The following is a 21,045-nucleotide window of genomic DNA, read 5'->3' as shown; positions in this document are numbered from 1 at the left end:
GGTAGTCCAACCTCTGGTTTGAAAAACAGCTATCTATGTGTATCTATGCTCAATGAGTAGGGTATTGATGATGATAATGATCAAGTGGATGAAACATCGGTGCATCACGGTGGTGTTGTAGTGCACATCACTTTCTGTGGAGTTGCTGGGAGATTAGGTGAACTTTGTGAACTTGAGAAGTAGAGGTTGCAATAAGAGTGTGTGACTGCCTGTGAAGACCTCCGGAGCATCCTCTCTCTGCCTGCTACATGTGTATACTGTGTGTACTGTCATCCTTGTCGTTGTGGTTATCTTGACCTGTAAGTCTAGGTGTAGATCAACCGTGGCGGAATTGGAATATCCTTTCACCTCATACAACATTCAAGACGAAGTGCTTTGCAAGTAATATGCACATCTGTTGTTACTGGTGGTGCATAGTAATGGTGGTGATAGTCGCTGACAACTCAACTTACACACACACACTTTCCACTTCCACCTGCTTACTATACTACATATTTACTAGTTTCCAACCATTTACTCAACAATGGCCGTTTGGCGCAACGGTAGCGCGTTACTTTCCGGTGGTAAAGGCTCTGGGTTCGAGTCCCAGGATGGTCGACTTTCAACTTTTGAGTTTTTTTTTGCTTTTACTTACATCCATCCATTCACTCTCCTTGCTCCCTTCCTCATTCCTTTCTTGCTTAATTCTCACTTTGCTTTGTTTTATATTGTTTTCTTGTCTTTTGTTTCTCTTGTACCTTTTTTCTTGTTTTTGCGGATGATGTTTGATTGTTTCTATGTATACCTATCCAGCTGTCATGAGTTAGTCTATCCGGTTCAGCTTTGAGAGTTGTTTGTGGCTTGAATGGTGGCAATCATTATTTAGTTTAGAATTGAAGTCAATTTCATTGTTTGTTCCCTTAATGTGCACTGGAACCGGTTCTGGTGGCTTGTTCAGGGCAAATGTTCAGATCGTTGACAATGATCTAGCAATGATGGATATCCTGCATACTTCATGAGAGCGACGGTCAGAATTGACTCGCGAACGTCCTTTACTCTTGTTTTTCATTCCGTTCAACCTGTCACTGTGTAGAGTTGGCCTTTTTGAGTCAAGTACACAATTTGTATAGAATGGTCAAGGTGTTGACTTCCTTTCTATGCAACCCCATCTTTCCATATCCATACTATAGCATCATGATTCATTTTAGATTTGAAGACAATCGAGTACAAGTTATAAGCAGTTCTCATTCATTTTCCGCTGATGCAATCCGCTTATAATACGTGGAGGTCTTCTCCATGTAGTAATCTGACAGTTGTAAAAACGATATGGGAATCTACTTTCAAAAATCCCGTCTATGTCCGATCCGATAGAGCGAAATACGCTGCAGTTTTCCCTGTGTGTTGTGACTTGGTGCAAAAAGTCAAGTCACCACCTTTCCGACACTACTTCTCACTCTTCTGCCATTCATATCGTCCGCCAACCTCCCTGTATGAACCACTACCCGTTGTAGCAGTTATGAAAAAGCCAAATGCTAACCTTGTGTCCGTTCCAGTGTAACGACCAACCAACCCCGCCTATCCGCAGACGAAACCGATCAAATTCCACCAAACCCCTTTTCGTTATCTCATCATTAATAAAGAACAAGCAAAATGGGTTGTTGTGGTGGTCGTAGAAGTAGAAGAAGAATCAAGAACCGCCAAGGCTAAAAAGACAAGCAAATGAAGTGAGAGGCTAGAAACTCAGCCCTCGAGAGTTTGTTCAACAAAAGAAAACCCCTTCCCAAATATGCGATACACCTCCTCATGGCGTTGAAAAATCATTGGGAGACCTCCTCTCCATCATCCTCCTCCCTAAGCCGGATTCCTCCCTCGACCTGAATGCCACCGCTAACCCATTCGGTAGCGGCAGCCTGGGTGAGCGGCCATCTGGTTCTCGCCCGCCTCAGTAGGCCCTCGACCACGTCCCTGGCGCCCTGCAGGCCCTTGGCGCTGAACTTTGCGGGATCCGCCTCGTGCTTGCCCTCACCGTCCACGCCGTTGGGAACGCCGTATTCGATCCAACGCCACTCGACACGGGCAATCCGATGACTAGTCCGACTCCTCATACGCATCTGCATGGCATAATCGCCGGCTCCGGGGGGCGGGTCAAAGGGGAGCCTGCCTTCGAGAAGCGCGTAGAGAAGGACACCCAGTGACCAGGCGTCAGTAGCGCGGCCGTCATATGGTTGGCCCATGATGACTTCGGGGGCGGCGTAGTCGTCCGAACCGCATCTTGTCTCGAGCTTCTCGTCGTCGGCGACACGGCGAGAGAGACCGAGATCGGTGAGCGTGATGACTGAGTAAGGGTAGGTCGCCCAATCGGTGGGTGTGCTGAGCTCCTTGGGTGCAAGATTGACAAGGACATCTGTGATATGTGATTAGATATAGGCAAAATGACGCAATCGGAAGTCAACTCACTCTCTAGTTTGATGTCCCTGTGCACAATCTTTTCCGAATGAAGATAGCTGACTGCATCGACCACCTCGGAAAAGATGCGGCGTGTGAGTGCCGGGCTCAAAATGTCGCGATGACGGCTGGCAATGTCGAAAAGGTCTCCACCGGGGCAGTAACTCAACACCAGGATGGCCCGCGTCATCTCAATATTCCAGGCCTTGAGCTGAACCAAAGAAGGATGGTGCAAAACCCTCATGAGCTCCAGTTCTCGTTTCAAGCTCATCTCGATCCTGTCCTCCGAAGCACCTCCACGGGGACCATGCTCACAAACCTTGACGGCAACAAGAGAGCGGCGGTCGTGATGATATGTCGGCTCGGGGGTATGCATGTCGGTGCCGGGCGAGCAGTCCTCATCGTCCGACGGGGATATTTGACTTGTGGCGAGCATGACTCTGCTAAAGGTGCCCTGACCCAACATCTTGATGGCGCGCCAGCGGCGCAACTTCCGGTCGTGATTTCCATAAGCCTCGAAATATTCGTGATGGGATTCTTTGTTGGTTCCGAAAGCGGCAAGTGATGAGACGTCGTTGGCGCTCAGGGAAGCTTCGCTAGGTGGGGGTGTCGGCGGCTTCTCAATGGGGGGCGCCAGACCCCGCGCTCCGGACAAGTGGGGCTCCCGGCGCATGTGGCCGTCATATCCCGGTTCCACGTTTTTCAGCTCGGGCCGGACACGGGTTCCCGAGATGGTCGACATCCGCTTCGGAATATGCATCGGATCCGGAATGTATTCACTAATACTCCGGTTTCGTGAATGCGAGGCTGATGTTGTCTGTGTGCGCAAATGCTCGGTGTCGTTCGTCGCTCCGCTACGACCGGAGTCGAGCCCGGCATATGACTTTTTCTTAGGGAGGACCATGGTTGGGGTGGGACTTGATCTCTCGGTGTTGGAGAAAGGTCCGTTTTCGACGGGGTGGGATTCTGGTATCGTGTCGCGGGCTTGTTGATATCCTAATTTCTTCCACGGACCTGGTGAATCACTGGGTAGTAGAGGTGATGGCAAAGGTGTGACATCGCCCATGGCCGATATGACCGGACTGGGGTAACAAGTGCTCGTTCCCGAGATAGGGCTGAAGGGATTCGGAAGACTGCCGGCTCTCAGACTTGGTGTTCGAGAAATTGGTCTGAGGGAAGAGGCGGAAGACTTGTGGTGCAAGGTCAAAGAAGGACGAGAGGATCTTATAGGTGTCGGCGAAGAACTCAAGGTTCCAAAGTTTGAGCTGTCGCCGGTTGCCGTGGTGAATGGGTTCACTATGGGATTTATCTCGGTTTGCAGCCGTAAACTATGACCAGCCGGACTGTTCAGGTTCTGGCGACCTCGCGGGGACGAGTGAAGGTTGTTGTCCACAGTCGCAGCAGGTCTCGGGGGGGCGGAATCAGATGTAAACCGCGGCAGGGTAGGTGAAGGAGCTATTGTATGAGACCGAAACTGGATTTGATCAAAGTTGCTGCTAAGGGTGCCGGCGCGAACCCGCTTCGGTGTTGAGACGGATGTAGATCCGGCCGGAGTCTCGGCAGAGGTCACTTTGGGCGACGGTGGAGAGTCGAGGTTGAGGGCCGAGTTTTGGTGGGCATTGTACTCGTTAAGCAAGCCTGCGGCAGCTACAGCAGCTGCTGCGTCTTTCCGAGGCGCACCACCGTCGCCTTGTGTATAGGGAGCCTCCTGGAAGGAGGAGGAGGAGAGGGGAGGAGGGGAGGAGTAAAAATGCGAGTGGGAGTTTCTGGAGGACATGATTGCTGGTACCTCTGTACTTGGTAGTGCGGGTTGGTTTTCCTCCGGGCCTGGTCCACGGGCGGTCCCACGGGGTGATGCCGGTCCTGGGATCTTTTTCTGCCCAGGTGATGCACTTGCGGTTGCGTCGGGTCAGCGCTGCGGATCCTGGAGCGTCTTGACTGCCACTTGCATGCCCACGATCACGGCCACGTCTACGTCCAACGGTTGATATGGACAAGGGCAATTCAGGTACCCGCGGCTAGCTGGTAGTTTGTTATCGGGCCTCCCGTCTTTTGTATGAATTGTCCACCGGGTTGGGTGGTTCAGGTGGGTGTCGGTGGTAGTGGTGGGATCTGGGTGTAAGTGGAACCCCGAGGCTAACGGCTCGATGACTCTATGTCGAGGTACCTAGGTTGGTGTAAGTGACCGAATGACTGGGCTACGGGATTCTCTCCGCAGCAAGGTACCTTTCGGTTGCCGGGTACCTACAAGAATGAAATTGGACGGTGAAGTTGCTACAAAGGGTCCTGGTCGTCTGTGTGAGGGTTGAGATGCAGCTGGAGGGATTTGGGGAAAATGCAAGAAACTGGCGAATTGCAGACTCGGGTGTGTCCTGGTCCTTGTAGGCCGCAGAAAAAGGCGTAGGTACTTCAAGACCGTGTAATAGATGTCGGGTTTGGGCTCCAGCTCCGCGCTATGATGCCGGAGCGCTATAGGTAGGTGATGAGAGCTTCAGTTACGCCCTGCTGTTTGGCCTGCTGATAGCCCAACTTGTCCAGGTCGAGGTTTATCTCACTCCTCCGCCCCAGAAACTTGCCAACTTGTCGGCGACTCGGCCCTCTGGAGCAAAACCCGCCGATTCCAAAAGAGTAAAAGCCCGAACCGCAGTGGGATGATAATGGCCGAAGTGAGGAGCCCGGCAAGGCTGTGTTATACGATAGTGTAGGAGCACCCCCAGCCCCGAGTTGTAGGTTGTAGTTCTAGGTAGTAGGCTTGTAGGCTTGGTAGGCAAATAGGTAGGCTGGTAGGTAGGTAGCGTCGTCACTCGGTGTCGTAGGTTGATAGTGGAGGGAGAGGACTCGGAGCGTGGCTGCGCTGGTGTGGTAATGATAAGGTATGTTGAAGTGACGACGGGTTTGTATTTCTCTCGGCCAGTCCAGGATTCGGAGCGATGGACGGGATTTGGGGGATTGATCCCTTTTGTTTTAGGTACAGGTCGACTCGTCCCCGGCCGTTGAACTTTTTTTTTGTCCCTCTTTCCCCTTTCTGCCTTTTGCCGCTGTCGCAGACCCTTGTTGGCGTCGATTTCGGGGTTGGGAGCTCGATGCGCTTTCGCAAACCGCGACGGGAACGGGGCACGACGGGGCTCTTTGGGGCCTGCCACACCTGGGTCGCCTGGGTACCTGGCTTGCTGGTTCTAGGGTACCTGGCTACCTGCACGCCAGGCTGGGGTGTGTTGTCTGGGGGTCGTGATGGAGTTTCCAGAGACGGACGGGAAGGACAGTCACAGCGTGCAGCAGTGGCAGGCTGTTGTCGAAGTACTAGGTAGCAGCGGCACCCGATACAGCACTGCTGCGCACTTGCCAATTACCTGCCTCTAGACACCTCTAAGGCAACTGAATGACCAACTGAAGCTGACAAGGAAGGGACGTTGCCGTTGGAAGTATCGCGATTTCCCTTCTTCCGTGTTCGTTGACTGATGAGCCTCCTCTCAATCTCGACCTGGTCGCCGCGCGCGGGGTGAGAGGGCAGTGAGTGGGCCAACGGCCAAAAAAGATGGAGGTAACGTTAACGTCGATTCGAAAAACAAGCAACTGAAGTAAAGTGGAACATGCCGTCAGGTGATAACGTGATGAAGATTAAGAATAGCCGATGTCTGGAAATTGAACATTGATGGCCCACGGCGCTCAATAAGGCTCATATCCCCAAAGCACGGATACCACGCCAGTGCTGTGGTCTAGTAATGTTAGCATGGCAGGTGACCATTGTCACGTCCTCTCTGTTTAATTTCCAACGGCGACGGCGACTTATTAGGGATGGACATTGCATCACGGTTGCTCCCCGTAGCGCACATAGTCCCGGTTGGACCACTAACACTTTTTCCAGAACAAAGAGAGAGAAAAGGAACACTCGGAACAGGACGCAACCAGTGTGTCATCTCGACGAATCCGACACGAGTGACTAGACTGCAAATGATGTTATTTTACCACGTAGCACCGAGACACGTTTGGCAAGTTCTGCTAGTCAGAATTCATCCAGAGATGGTCGGAATGGAAATGAGAAATTCCCTTGTTCAGCAAAATAGTCTGGCGATACCTTCCGTCCCCAGGGATTGTCAATTGGGTGCCAAGGGTGCTCCACCGGGGTTTCCACTGCGTGCTGAAGAACCGCACTAGGCCAATCCTGGTCCCGAAAGCGGCCTAACCGGATATGGAAGCCAGCCAGAGGAGCTTCATGTGAGTGATAACTGGTAAATCAAAACAAGCCCATCATGCTTTTTCCTTCTTCATGAGCAAATCTTTTTATCGCAGCACCTGTCCGGCTATGAGCGGAATTCGGTTCTGTTGATCGTTCTATAGTTGTCTGTTTAGTTGTTACACATGTGCTGCAGCCCAGATGCCCACGCCAGATGCCCAATCGCTGGTCCCAGAGAGGTAGATACCACAATGCGGGAAGTGTACCTGATACCGGGGTTCCTTTTTCTTGCGGCAACTCCACGACCTGGTACTTGAACAAGATCCGCCTTATCTCAGGAATCACCAATTTGGAACGGCCAGGCTGCCACTGGATCGCCACAGAAGATATATCCCGCCATGGTGTATCTTTGATCCAAGATGCCACATCTCCAAGATAGCGAGTATCAAGTTGATAAGACCTGAGCCGGGATCGGCCTTTCAATACCTTGGCGTTGGACCAGGGCCCAAGAGGAGAAGCTGAGAGCAGAGGCAAAGAGTAGCAAGCAAGAGCCCGTCCAACAAGACTGGCAAGCAAGCAAGCCTCCTCGGTTCGATTGCGAGAACGAATCACCCGTTCCTCTGGTTCGACTTTGACTCCCGCCTCTGGGCCGTACCGCATTCGCACGATGTCTAACCCGCCGAATTAATTGGCTGCGCCTCCATCAGGTTCTCGAAGGGGACGACGACTGCTACCCTGACGGCCTTTACGATGTTTTGTTGGATATCCGCTGAAGTTTGGACATGCATCCCATTGACTCCAAAAGAAAAAAAAAATCCCAAAAAGCCTTTGGCTAATGTGTCGATGCGCAAAGGATCAACTACAGAAGTCCTGTTGGCAGGCTGACAGGACAAGACTTGCACCGAGAACCACAAACAAGGCACGCAGTGGGCAAGGTGAGAAGCTAAGATAAAAGCCAAAGAGCGCGAGATGAGACAGATAAACGTCACCTTTTCCCCGAATGATGTCGATGTCGATGCCGGTGATTGCGACTTGGCTCTGTTCCCCACGATCCCCACGGTGTTCAACTCTCCAATCTTCTGCACTGAGCTCTCAGTCACATCAGGTAGGTTGCCCGGACAAGTTATCCGCGTCCCTGGGCCGTCCCTCACGGTATGGTCCATTCAAGGTCAGGGGCCTGAGACGACTGATACTGGCCCTTATTTCTGTCATTTAAAAGGACGAATGTCTGTGGGTTTTCCCTCATTGCAGATTACCACGACGGGATCTGCGAGGATCAATGCGTCTACCTCATACAGGGCTGCCCGACGACGTATAAAAGAACGGCCCTTCCCGCTGTGGCTTCGACTTTTCAACCCCAATCGAGGGCTTGCTTGGATGAATGTTATTCCAATTTGTTCCATTTCCGTCCAGATTTGGGAGGATCGCCATGCTCACCATGTTGCGATCCCACCTTTGCAAGATTTGCAGAGCTCAAAGTGATTTCCGATTACCCGAATTCGCATTTTACTTTTTTAGGACCGAGATGGTTATCGATGCTGACCTCCTTCAACCTCCCTAACCCCTGCTGTAGTCACGTGGGAGTGACGTATTGCGACTTGGGACTGCCGCCGGCCAGCGGAGAACAGCTTGCACTTTACACTTTGCACTTGTCGGAATTTGGAGATGGGGATCTTCCAGGCTTGAATGCTTGAAGCTTGCCAGCCCAAACGCGTACTAACGCCTGCGTGCATCAATGACTTGCATCTTGTAACTCAACCTGACAGGAAGTGGAAGCCTGACGAGGCCTTCGTCTGGTTCTCCTTGATACCTTATATCATCGACGGATGTGAAAAGAAACTGAAGAAAAGGGAGAACATTGAAACATCTCCTTTGGATTTTATACAAGAAGTGGAAACAAACATCCAACAACGACCGCGGGGTGTCACCACAGCTTGTCATTGGCAGAAGCATCGAAGCTCCAGGTTTCGCATATTATCAGAAACATTTTTACGCTCTCTTTCCCTTTCGTCATTCCATCCTGGTGCATGATTCAAAGGGGTCTGACCGATTCGACCCTGAACTTGCTTCCTTTCATCCCTACTGTCTGTGCCTGGCCTATGTTCCTGGCATCAACAGTCTTTACCGTCCAGAAGCACCAGGCACTTTCTGCAGGGCAGCCAGCTTTGTCTGAAGGCTGAAGCAAGGCACCACCTTATACATACATACGTACGACGACATACTTACACAGCTCTGCGACAAAACCTCAGTTGGGGAACAAGGAGCATGACATCCACATCAACATCAGCGGACGCCTTCGCCGGCCAAGGCGACAACATTCTCCGGCCTCGACCACGGAAACCCTTGCATACTCAGGTCTCCCAACTGTCCCACGATGCAAACGGCGACAGCGACCAGGCTAACGGTACCGGAGCTACCAGGTACGACCAATACCACAACGAAACAAAAAGTGAACGACACCGGAAACATGTCTCCAGAATGCTGACCCATCTTCTCTCAGTGTCACCGGCCAAAGCAGCGGCCGCTCGACCCCGATTCCGTCCGATGCTCCCCCGTCCATCCAGTCCCTCTCGACCGCCCGCAAGCAAGTCCGTGCCGAACAACGCCGCCGTCTCTTTCCCACGATAGAGTTCGCGAGCCGAGTATCTCACTTCGATCCCAACAGCGACTACCGCGACTTCCATGGCTTCTTCAATCTCTTCTGGATCGGCCTGGCCATCATGGCCATCACCACCGGTCTACGCAACATCAAAGATACAGGCTACCCGCTGCGCGTCCAGATCTGGGGGCTCTTCACCGTCAAGCTTTGGCATCTTGCCGTTGCTGACTTCCTCATGGTTGCCACCACCGCCGTATCCCTCCCGCTACACAAGGTCTTCCGCGCTGCCCCGACCGGCGGCGTCCTGACCTGGGCCAAGGGCGGCATGGTCATCCAGAGCATTTACCAGGCCGCTTGGCTGACCGTCTGGATTATCATTCCCTTCTGGCTCGAGTGGACATGGACGGCCCAGGTCTTCCTGCTGCTGCACACCATGGTGCTGCTCATGAAGATGCACTCGTACTCGTTCTACATGGGCCACCTGTCCGAGACGGAGAAGCGTCTCCGGGCGCTCGACGACCCGGCCACCGCCTCCAAGGCCCCGGCCTACCTCTACCCGACTCCCGAAAACCCCATGGGCACCGTCGTCAGCCCCAAGCAGCGCGCCGCCGAAACTGCCGCCGAAGCCAACGACAAGGAAACGGAGATCAGTACCCCCAATGAGGACGACGAGGTGGCCCAGCTCCGCGAGGACCTCGCCCGCGAACTCACCTCGCCCATGGGCAACATCACATACCCGGCCAACCTGACGTGGGCCAACTACCTCGACTACCTCTGCTGCCCAACGCTGTGCTACGAGATCGAGTACCCGCGCACCGCCGCCATCGACTGGCAGAACCTGCTGTCCAAGATCCTGGCCGTCTTCGGCTGCATCTTTTTGCTGACCGTCATCTCGGAGGAGTTCATCCTGCCCGCCTTGACCGACGCCTCCATCCGTCTCGACCCTTCTCTGCGCACCGCCGACACGGCGCTCACAGCCCTCGAGGTCCTGCTCATTCTGTCCGAGACCATCTCCTGGCTGCTGTTCCCCTTCATGCTCACCTTCTTGTTGGTGTTTCTCGTCATCTTCGAGTACGTCCTCGGCGCTTTTGCCGAGATCACGCACTTTGCCGATCGCCACTTCTACTCGGACTGGTGGAACAGCACGGACTGGATGGAGTTTTCGCGCGAGTGGAACGTGCCCGTGTACAACTTTTTGCGCAGGCACGTGTACAGCGTCAGCAGGCCGCATGTCGGCAAAGCGTATGCGACGGTAATTACGTTTTTGATCTCGGCCGCGGGCCACGAGATCGTCATGGCGTGCATCACCAAGAAGTTGAGGGGTTACGGCTTCATTTGCCAGATGCTCCAGTTGCCGATCGTGATGCTGCAGAGGACCAAGCTGGTCAGGGGGAAGAAGACGTTGAATAATGTTTGCTTTTGGTGTAGTATGATTTTGGGTTTGAGTTTGGTGAGTTGTTCTCCTCCTCCTTCCGTTCTTGTCTTCTTAGTGTGGGAGATCGAGGGGCTAGTTGCTAACGGTTGGGTGATATAGATTTGCTCGCTTTACGTGTTGGTATAATTACTCCGACCTCCGTCGTCGTTTCTCCGGTCCCCTTTTCCGGTCAATATTACAGCACATACTATACCATATTACAGCAGCAGCACCATAGAGGTGTGTCGGCGTCGGCGTCGGCATCTGAATGAAAGAAGGAAGAAGAAAAGCAAAGCGTTTCGACTTCTCGTTTTGCACATTACATCACATCACATAAACATACGCATATTGGATTCAACACCACAGAGGGCAGTCAAAGGCGTTTCCGGTCCCCAGTTTCCCGGTGGTCGGTCTGTTATCACTAAGAGAGGGAGCATTTGTCAGGTCTGGATTGTTTGTTATAGCGAATCGGTTTGGTTCGGTTTGGTGGTTGTATCAGAGTCAGAGTAAAGTTGTAAGGGTGTGTCACTTTAGGAGCAAAGTTTTTCTGTGTTTATAGACTACAGATACCCATCACATATGTGTGTGTATGCACATCTAGTATATATATGTTCTGTTTTATACCAAACCCGGTTTCCTCTTCTTGAACCGTCTTGCATTATGGATAGTGGCAGTAACAACCGGCCTCAAAGCCAGCAAGTCGAAAAAGGGTTCGGTCTCACGACATGATGTGTTAATACCCGCAAGATCCTTCAGTTTTCATCTGGTCTCCGGTCTCTCGTCTTCCATCCCATCCATCTAAACTCCCATCTTATGCAACAACCATGAACCCTTACCCATGCTAATGTAAACTGGACTATCATCTTCACCCCCCCCCCCCCCCCCCCCCCCCCCCCCTTTTTTTTTCCTTTTTTTCCTTCATGCATGTTCAGCGCAACATCTGGTGACTTCCTAGTTCCGTCAGAACAACCTTTAGTGCGCCAGCATCCATTCAACCACGTGCTGTAGCGGAAATGGAATATCCATCAAGACGGAGGGAAGACGAATTCATAGAGTGCTCCTCCCTCTTAGATACTGCGGCGCTTATCCTGGGTCTGATAGCCTAGGAGCGTGACTGCCAATTTTACATGTTACGATAATTACCACGGGTTGCGACTGCCAACTCAACCAATTCCATCACAACCTAGAATGGAAGTGATCAGTTCGCAGTCAAGTTTACATGCCCATGGAGGGCAAAAGCGATCGATGGCATCATGTTTCAAAAAAAAAAAATTTAAATTTTTTTTTTCAATTTCTTTTTTGGCGGGCTGCCATGCAGGTACATCTGCGCTTCTATCCTTTGTTACCGTAAACATCAAGGCTTTGATCCATCTAGGTAAGGTAAGGTAAGCTTGCTTAATCTGTTGGTGGTGTTGGTTGGGTCGTCATCATTTCATTAATGGGAGGTGGGAGTATAGTATGTGCGTGTCCGGGCATGAATGTATCGTGAGTTGAGACCGTCTCAGATAGGTTTATCTTCCCCCAACGCATTACCTTCCATGTCGGTCGTCGGGCGGAATCACGGCTGAATGATGATGCCTTCAAGCCATAGATTTGTGATCTGTGTAATGATCCCAGTGTAGGTCCACCAACGACCTCCTAGAAAGTGGTCATAACAAGCCCAATTAAGCTGGGGGATAATGGACGACAGAGATAAGACACACACTCACACACATACGCACATATATATATATATATATATATACACGTCTTGGGTGTGTGTATTAATTTGACGGGCTGTTACCGTGCGTATAAGGAAACATCACAGGAAGAACATATCGCGACTACGTGTAGGCCTCGAGTAGTATTAAGTAGTAGTCCATGGTTAAGTTATATCAGAAGACACACAAGTTTCACAGTTTGGAATATACAAAATTGATGTTGTGATATGGTTCCCGTTCTGTATAGGGCATCCAAAAAATGTTGCTATGTTTGCATGAGGTACGTTATATAGTCATTCCCGTGCCTTAGATACAACCAGAAAACAGAGAAAAACAAGTGAACCCCAAGAAGTAGCAATTCCTATTGCTTCATCATCATGCGCGTCATTTCCCGATGCTACCCTTGACCTTTGTCCTAGCGCGTTTCCAACGCGTCCGTTTCCTCCCCTTGCCATGGCGTTGAGTCCTCTACCTCGTGCCCCAGATCATATCCCAATAAATCCCAGATCATGCGATGTATAAACGTAGACGTGTCGTTACTGTCTCTCTCCTGGGTTTCTGTTCCCATATATGAGTAGTATAAAGCAGAAATTGAACAGACCAACATCCAAACCAAACACCGTACTCTGATGACCCATTCAATGCAAGCCGTTGGAAACACCTGCCGAAGAAAGAACCGGAAAGCCCAGAAAAAGCATTTTTTTTTGTCGGTTTCAAGATGGCTCAAGACGAATCCTAGTAGGAAGGTACTGAAGGATAGGCTCGATGAGGATAGGGTACATCGGCGTATTTCACATCAGCCGAAGTGAATGCCTTGCCCTCCTTGACCTTCATACCCGAGGACGAGTACATTTTTGCAGATGCGTAGAGCTCAGGAGAAATTCGGGTGGCGGAAGTTCCTCGTGAGTAAGCCTGAGGATATGTCGGTTCATCACGTCTCGAGCTTCTGCCCCCATCCGCTTTGTACCGAGCTCCCTCAGCAGGGGAATCGGCATAACGGGAACGATGATGGCGTCCGTAACCATCATCTGAGTCGTTATGGTAGACTTTATCGAAATGCCGGTCAGAGGTAGGAGCCCAAGTGGTGTGTCGCGTCATGGGTGGTGGGATAAACTGATGCCCAGCATGTATATCATTGGTCGTGTGCGATCGCTGCGGCATGCGAGAGGGGGAATCCAGAGGCGAAGGGACACCGTGAGACTTTGAAGCCTTGACATTGATCGGAGTAGGGCGAGGGTTTGTCGGAGTCATGCGAGGCGAAACAGGGATGATTTTTGGGGCCTTTGCTGGCGTCTCATGGGAGGATCGACGGGGTCGAGCAGATGGTCGCAAGACTTCGTCGTCATCGTAGTCAACGGGTGAAGAACGGGGCACTTCTGGCTTCTGGCCCCAGAACTCGGTTTGGGATCTCCCTAGCTTTGGAATTCTGGGTTCGGCCATCCGTTCCATCTCTCGAACTTTGATGTTGGTACCCTTGCCCTGGATGTATTGCTTTGCCCTTTCCAGCGGGTCATCGGTAGTAAGACCCGCAGCGGGACGAAAGGCTGACTTTTCTCGTCCAAGTTCATACTCGCGGGAGTGGGAGGTATCCCGTTCGCGCTCCTTAGTCTCCGTGTGTTTCTTGCTCGAAGACTTTGCAGATTTTTTGTCTGACTTATAAGGCTCCTCTGGATCCTCCACTTCAATCGAGGGGCCCTTATGCCGGCGAGATTTCTCCTCCACCTTCCGATCTTTCTCAACCCTGTCCCGTTCCTTGTCGGTCTTCTTCTTCTCCGACTTGCGGGCAAGATCAGCTATCTCGTCCAGCTGCCTCTCCAAGTCCCTCTGGCGCCTTGCCTTCTTCTCCTCTTCATCCTTGCGCTTGTCCCTCGACTTCTCCTCTTCTCGTCTCAATGATCTCTCATCCTCGCGCCTTGAGTGCCTTTCGTCTTCACGTCTGAATGACCTGTCTTCTTCCCGCCTCGATGACCTCTCCTCTTCATGTCTTGGTTGCTTTTCATAACTGGTTGCTCGACGAGCACGTCTCTCTTCGCCAAAGTTCATGTCCGCGAAGCGACCAGTAGGAACATCCTCGTTAGAGCGCGAGGGCTGGAAGTACATCTTCTCCTTGGTTGATGTCGTTGTCCTGTGAGAAGGACGCTCTGGCGCAGGAGGGAAAGCGAAATCCTTGTGCCTGGGAGATGATCGAGCAGCTGGAGAATGAGCCGCGCTCTTTGAGGTTGCCCGTGTCTTTTGTTGGTTGAGTTCGTTCATTCGAACCTGATGCTCATATTTTGCCCTCTCCTCGTCGTTGTTGAGAAGCTCATAGGCTTGCTGGACTTTTTGGAACTCATCTTGCTTCTCAGCTTTCAGAGTCGGATCTTGGACCTTATCTGGATGGCACTTGAGGACCAATTTCCGGTAGGCAGTCCGAATCTCGGTCTTGTCTGCCGTCTTCGCGATGCCGAGGACCTGCCACGGGTCGGGAGGAAGAGAAGACATGGTGATGATGGGGATTGGAAAAGTGGGTTGACTCGAGCTTTGGTGTTTGAGGTGAGTTTGTCGAAAAGCGAACCGACAAAGTATATGTGACTTGACAAGAAGGCACCAGGCGTCCGTCAAGACAGAGCAACTAAAGCATTGAAAGGCGTGGTATTGTCGTAGAAACCGGAGGGAGAGTTGAATATGCCCCTGGGGATGGGAGGCGTAGAAGTGTGAGGTGGTAGGGATTGCGAGGCTGGCGCGCGGTTGGAGGGGCAAAACGGGTGCGGCTGTGGGCGCAGAGAAGTGAAAGACGGTAATTGAGGCGAAAGAAAGAAAGCGTGGAGGGAAAGTTGGAGGGCAGCTTCTGGGGGCGGTAGCGGTAGGTATAGGTGCTGGTCGTCGTGATCTGACTGGTTATAGGGTGGACCGTTGTCTAGTGGTTGTAGTGTGGTGTCTAGCTATGCTTGTGCAGGGCCAAGGGAGCAACAGGGGTGAATCGTTAGGGGGGGGAAGGGATCTCGGGGATCTGGAGACTAGCCGGCGGGAGTGGGGCTCGTGGTGTTGTTGTTTCTGGTGCTGGATTTGTCGTGCAACCAAAGGCGGTGATCAATGATTAAAAGACCAGGTATAAGGGTCCCTCGGTATGGTGTGTACGTGTATGGCTGGCGTATATGATTAGACGGCAAAGAGAGCAGGATAATTCCCAAAGCAACGAAGCAAAAGAGGAATGGTAATAGGCTCTCAAGGAACAGGCGTGACGGGGGTCGGGTGGAAAGAGACCAAAAGGCCAGCCCACAATATGGCCTGACAGACAGGTATTGGTAAATCCCAACGGATAATGCGTCGACGACACCGAGAATTGGAAGTGGAAAACGGGGAATTGAAGGCCAGGAAACAAAGTCTGAAAAAAGAGGGAAGTGGATTGAGCAAGGTACGGTATGCGCGGAAGGTGAAAGGTCGAGGACGAAGGTCACCTGCACTTTCCGCTTTGGTGTCGTGCCAGGGTCGAGTGCGTGAGTGGTGCTATGGTTCAAGTTGACGGGCAGGTGCGCTCCCCGATTGATTGTTTTCCCGTAACTTCCAGTCGGCACTGGAATGCAAAGTAAACGGATGAAGAAGGGGAAGGAAAGGGTAGTCCGTATCGCGACTGACAAACTGAGGGCTCTGATGCGCCTTAGCTGCACTGCTTATGAGAGAGAGTCGAATTGATGATGACCAAAACTGGACATGCCCGTTCAAACTTGGGACGAACCGAACTCTGGATCTTGATGGGCCCCGATGCGATATCGAATAGGAGGGGGAGAATGGAACCGGACCTGAGATGGGATGACAGATACCGAGACAGCCCACATGCAGACGGGCAGGTCAAGCTAAGGTACCTCTACATACTATTCAGCACCTGGTGTACTTACCTTCTTTGCTCTTTTCCACTTTCGTACCTCACAGACACCTGCCTGTGTGAAGCTCTCGATAGCGCCCAGTTGCGGGGATTCGATAGGTGTGAATAGGCTCACAGTAGGGTCGTCAATGTCGCGCTTCTGCACCCAGAGGCACAGATATAGCGCAGATACAAGTCCAAGTTTCTAATTCCTACTGGACAGACGCGCAATGCTCCCCCAACACTGTGAGAGTTGGACGTGAGGTCTTGGAGGAGAGGGCTATGCGGACTGCGGAGGTGCTGAAAATGCGGTGGACCAGCATATCACGACGGCCTCTGACTGGCTGGATGCACGCTGTATGCGGAGCTTTTCCTGTTATGGTGACCACCCACTTGCCCTTACCGTGCCCCCGCCTGGCTTATGCCATCAAATGGGAACAAATGGGCATCCAAACGTCCACTCGGCCAAGGTTCCCTCGCAGGTCGTCCTTCGACTTCTGTCGGCTTCTTTCCCAGCTTCTCTTCCGGCCGCCGGCCGCTAATGATCCATAGTGCTACCCTCTTCAGCAGCACAGGTGTGGCAGTTTTGTCAGGAATAGCATCGCTGTAGAGGCCTTGAGATTGAGAGGGATGAGGTTGCCCCTTTCTCCTGAATCTCGACTGCAGAAACTGTGAGACTAATATAAACAGGGAGCACAACGATTCGGGATATGGACCGTAAAAATTGCCATCTCAAACAGCACCACCCAGGTCTTCGACCCTCAGAAAGGCGGCCTCTCTCCCGGCGGCCACGGACTCTTCCTCGGAATGCCACTCGCTCAAATCCATTGTTGAGACGGGAACGCAAAGTTAACAGACATGGAACGTGGCCCGCGGATCCACGATCTTATCGGAATATCGCCCGGTGCCTCGGCGTGGCTGGTGATGGTGGCGAGTGCGGCCTCTGAATTGATGAACCTTCTGAAGGAAGTTGGACGGATTTGACGCCGCCGCCGCCGTTCGGAACACCGACTCGCTCCAGTCACAGACTTCACCTTGGCCCAAGACACCTCCTGAGTCCTGACAGCTCACCGGAAAATCGTTTGTTCCTGCGCAAGCTGCCGGATCAGCAGTCTCATCTTGTTCATCAGGTCCGCTCATCAGGGCAAGCTCATGCTCCCTTGTGTCAATTCCCGTGACAATCCACGTACTGCCGGATGGTGTGGCAGTCACCAATAGGTTCCGTCCAGAGCTGAGATTGCGTCGAACATCAAAAGGTCAAACCGTCGTCAAACAGGCTTCAAGTTGGCGAATGCCGGTGATGGATGCCTATCGATGTCATTTCCCCCTCTGGCGTAGCATCACAAATGGCAGGAGACTCCTGATGATGCTCTGCTAACAGGGAAAGAGCACCTGCTTCAGGTTATTCAGCGCAAATGAGGTCAGCTCTTTCCGAGTCCTTATTCATCATCCAACCATCGCTCTTCCCTCGACTTGGCCAATAGCCGCTCTAGACGCCCAACGCCCATTTTTCTGCTGGCGGCAGAGGGCATCCATTATTTCTGTTTCTTCCCAAGTACGGTACCCGTCTTTTCTGTCTATCCCTTTCATTGCTCGAGGCCTATAGACGGGAGATATCTCGCCCTGTACCCACGCTGCAAACTGCACAATCGACAGCCCCGGATTTCGGAGGCGTCTACCCTGCTCTTCTGGGCTGTGACGCTCCGAGTGCCCATGCAGCAGTTCGTCCTGTCATCGCTGGGATAAAGACGCTGTCTTGACCTCTTGGATGTCAACCCTTTCCATGGACAGCAGAAGAAAAACTCTGGCTGATTGGGCCATCACAAGAGCGATTTCTCTCAACGCCAACTTTGTCATATTTCCATATGCGAATGGCCGACAGGTTTGCAACAGCACCATTCAACTGACACCAGTCAGCTTCCACACCAAACCAGTCTTTTACCCAATCAGAACACATTGCTCCCTTTATACCTACATTAACCCTCGATACCCACCCAGGGGAACGATACACATCCAGAAGCAGGTACAGCCTCATACATACAACAGGTCCATTGTGACAGTCTGCTGTTAGCCTTGTCACTCCATCCAATCCCCGTCTGAAGCCATGGTTTGAGGGACGGCCGGAGTGCTGCATTTTCCCCCATTTGACGACTAATGCGGGCCGGTAAAATGAGTTGATCGACTGGCTACAGAGTCTCGTCTGCTGCCAATACCCGTGCCTCAGATATGCAAATAGCGTCTCATACATGGCTTTTGCAGCGCTCTCGGCGAACAAGACACACATCACCTAACCCGACTTCTTGTCTTTCTCTTCTGGAGAAATGGCCTCGTCTTTGGAGTGAACGTGGACGTCGGATCCCGAATATGAATACCAGGAAGAGCAATTGGGTTATCTGTTCAGGCAACGTTGTTTCAGACGTTGGCCTTGGTCGTTCACCAACATTGTACTAACGGCCACAAGCCACGCTCACTGCGTGCTCGAGTTACATCAAGCCCCTCCACCCCCCGTTTCCTCCTTCCGAGCGACTGTCGACGTGACCCCGCCAAACGGTTAAACCACCAAGACAACATCCATACCCCTCCTTACGCTCTTAGTCGTGTTCCTGTTTGGCGGCCGGGGCCATGCCCCCGGATGAGATCCTCACAGCAGTCGTTCGTTTTCCTGTTCATCAGTTGGTTTCCCCATGCGATGCCGGCCAGGTCGCGTCACACCAACCGCACAGTACATACGCGAAATCCCTTTGCCGTGGGGGATCCTGTCTGCACATGTACACTGGAGCACTATTGATAATGCAGCTCGAGAGGAGAGTGTAAGCCGGGGCAGCCGCACACGAGATGCAAATCCTAGACCGCCCAAAGGATATTGTAACCACCCATCTCCGTGGCGGTGAGCTTACGAGATGCTGGTGGTGGTGCTCTACCTGCATATTTCATATCTAGGGTTCTTGACGAGTTGAGAAGACGGCCGTGCCAACGTTTGCTCTCAGCACTTCGTGTTCCCATGATCGAACGGATACGCTTGGAGAGACTTGGGAAGAACTCTCTGATTGTGAGAAGAACAAGCACGAGCTTGACATCGACTTTATAATGAGACTAGTAAGTGCCATTGCATCCTGGATTGTCTTGCTTTTCACTAACTGCGAGTCCTTCAGACATTGCCAGATCATGGAAGCGTACAAGGAGAGACCAGGAGGTTTTATCTATTGCAAACCCTATGATAGGTGCTCCGTATGCCGGCCGGTTGCAACCGTGCAACCTGCATGCCCGTCACAGATGCGCATCACACTTCCCCCGTACTCGTGCTTCTCGAGTGAGGACCCTCGAAGCCAAACATGTCAAGTAGCGGGGAAGATGCGTCAGGCTGATTGGACACGAGGGCTTCTAGAGCCGCTTCCCGATGAACTTGTGCTCCGATTTTCTCCCGGCTGCTGGAACAACATGTTGCCCATACCTTGAGCCTTCTCGGCAGGCATCTCCTTGTACCTTTGTCCGTTGTGGCCATCTTCTAAATGGGCTGTCTGACTGGTATTCTGCCGCATGCACCCTGATCAGCATCATCGTTTCTCTGATTTTCTTATTACAACGCTGTGCTCTTCTCTTTCGGAGAACACTCTTACAAACTTGACTGGAGTCAGAGCCAAACTCCACAATGGGTATGACACTCTTGGATGGAAGGCTTGGGTAAGTCATAACGTGGTCAGTGACCATTATGCCTGAGCCTCCAAGGGTGTCGATTCCGACCCCCTGCGGGCCTGAAAAGGCCCAGCTGATCGGGGAATAGTATCACCCAGGCAAGGCTAGGGGATCGACGAAGCGGACGGCATTCCGTCGGCAATCGGAGCGGGCCGCCATTTGTCCAGTCAAGGGGCTCAAATCGAACCCTTGACGATATTCGTAACAAGGCTTTGGATTCGGGGACACACTACACTCAAACAATTCTCGCTCATATTATTCGTATACACAGCTTCGGACCTGGGCATGTGACAGAAGAACACTCCGCATCAGTCGCCTCTCGCGTGACGGCCTTTAGGCGGACTTGACCCCGATTTGGACATGTCTTTACACCGTATCCGACCGACAACCAAAAACCATTAGTCCGGCAGAATGATAGCCTTGTTCTCCAGACTGCCGTGAGAATTCGGACCCTGAGAAAGAATATTCAAAGCCTTTTAGGCAAGCGGGTTGAGCTGTCATATTCTGAAACCCAGCTCAAGCTCATTCTTGCAGATCAGTCAGCCAAAAGCCAATTAATTACATCAACAAACTGGTCGACGAAATCCACATGGCAATGGAGACATACCCAACTCACCGCGTGTCAAACAGCCAAACAATATGGAGACCCAAGACTTTCCAAAGTGCCGGCTCACCCGCAAATCCCACATGGCGACCTCCTGGTATGACTTCATCAGCGTTGCGGAACTGTCACCTACGTAAGTGGAAACGTCTGGGTATGTTTGGGACGAATCCACAAGTAGGATAATCCTATTTCGACGATCGACAGACACTGACAGCGAATCATCAACGAAATTGCTGTCGCGTGCCAATAACAAAGGCTGGGAGTGCTCGAGCAACTAACCATATGGTGCTTGGATTCGATTCGGGTTCAGTTCCCGGTGTTGACCATCAGTGGCTCTCCCAGGGAGCCAGGCAGACCGCTCGGGACCCGATCCATCCCGCATCCCAGGCCGTTTGTTTGTGGTCTCCGCCTTCAACCCCGGATCGACTACCCGAAACGTTCGGCCACTTAGCGCAAAAGTTTGACGTCGTCGAACAGGACGGAGATCAAGAGAAATGCCCAGCGGGCGGTGATAGGTCCAATCCGACCTGTGAGGCCTGACACGTGTTAACTCTTCTACGGCGGACCCCCATCAAACCCACCAAGCTAGGCCAAAG

General features: G+C 52.1%; 3 protein-coding genes and 1 non-coding gene across 4 annotated transcripts; 2 read left to right on the top strand and 2 right to left on the bottom strand.

The window, feature by feature from the left end:
- Window positions 1-525: 525 nt before the first annotated feature.
- On the top strand, window positions 526-597 carry SMAC4_13213. Its single transcript has one exon. It is a non-coding gene; the product is annotated as a tRNA-Arg (tRNA).
- A 499-nt stretch (window positions 598-1,096) lies between these two features.
- Window positions 1,097-5,691, bottom strand: SMAC4_04444 (uncharacterized protein). The gene is made up of 3 exons (XM_003343738.2): window positions 4,673-5,691; window positions 2,437-4,591; window positions 1,097-2,383 (listed from the first exon to the last, which is right to left on the bottom strand). Exons 2-3 carry the CDS (start codon window positions 4,199-4,201, stop codon window positions 1,797-1,799), a joined length of 2,352 nt encoding a protein of 783 aa, XP_003343786.1. The 5' UTR covers window positions 4,202-4,591; window positions 4,673-5,691; the 3' UTR covers window positions 1,097-1,796.
- Window positions 5,692-8,043: 2,352 nt separating this feature from the next.
- SMAC4_04443 (uncharacterized protein) lies at window positions 8,044-11,239 on the top strand. The gene is made up of 3 exons (XM_003343737.2): window positions 8,044-9,018; window positions 9,099-10,647; window positions 10,732-11,239. The coding sequence occupies exons 1-3, from the start codon at window positions 8,864-8,866 to the stop codon at window positions 10,756-10,758; spliced, it is 1,731 nt and encodes a 576-aa protein (XP_003343785.1). The 5' UTR covers window positions 8,044-8,863; the 3' UTR covers window positions 10,759-11,239.
- Window positions 11,240-12,535: 1,296 nt separating this feature from the next.
- On the bottom strand, window positions 12,536-16,298 carry SMAC4_04442 (uncharacterized protein). The gene has a single exon (XM_003343736.2). It carries the CDS (start codon window positions 14,790-14,792, stop codon window positions 13,047-13,049), a length of 1,746 nt encoding a protein of 581 aa, XP_003343784.1. The 5' UTR covers window positions 14,793-16,298; the 3' UTR covers window positions 12,536-13,046.
- Window positions 16,299-21,045: the final 4,747 nt, after the last annotated feature.

The sequence above is a fragment of the Sordaria macrospora genome, chromosome 2 (genome assembly GCF_033870435.1).
Source record: "Sordaria macrospora chromosome 2, complete sequence".
NCBI lineage: Eukaryota > Fungi > Ascomycota > Sordariomycetes > Sordariales > Sordariaceae > Sordaria > Sordaria macrospora.
Note: the sequence above shows the minus strand (reverse complement) of the source record. Positions and strands in the feature narration are given on the sequence as shown.

Excerpts from the sequence above, each read along its gene's own strand:
- SMAC4_04442 (XM_003343736.2), bottom strand. The coding sequence starts at position 14,792 with ATGTCTTCTCTTCCTCCCGACCCGTGGCAGGTCCTCGGCATCGCGAAG.
- SMAC4_04444 (XM_003343738.2), bottom strand. The coding sequence starts at position 4,201 with ATGTCCTCCAGAAACTCCCACTCGCATTTTTACTCCTCCCCTCCTCCC. Across the intron at positions 2,384-2,436 it reads CAGGGACATCAAACTAGAGA|ATGTCCTTGTCAATCTTGCA; the intron begins GTGAGTTGACTT and ends CACATATCACAG.
- SMAC4_04443 (XM_003343737.2), top strand. The coding sequence starts at position 8,864 with ATGACATCCACATCAACATCAGCGGACGCCTTCGCCGGCCAAGGCGAC. Across the intron at positions 9,019-9,098 it reads AACGGTACCGGAGCTACCAG|TGTCACCGGCCAAAGCAGCG; the intron begins GTACGACCAATA and ends ATCTTCTCTCAG. Across the intron at positions 10,648-10,731 it reads TGATTTTGGGTTTGAGTTTG|ATTTGCTCGCTTTACGTGTT; the intron begins GTGAGTTGTTCT and ends TGGGTGATATAG.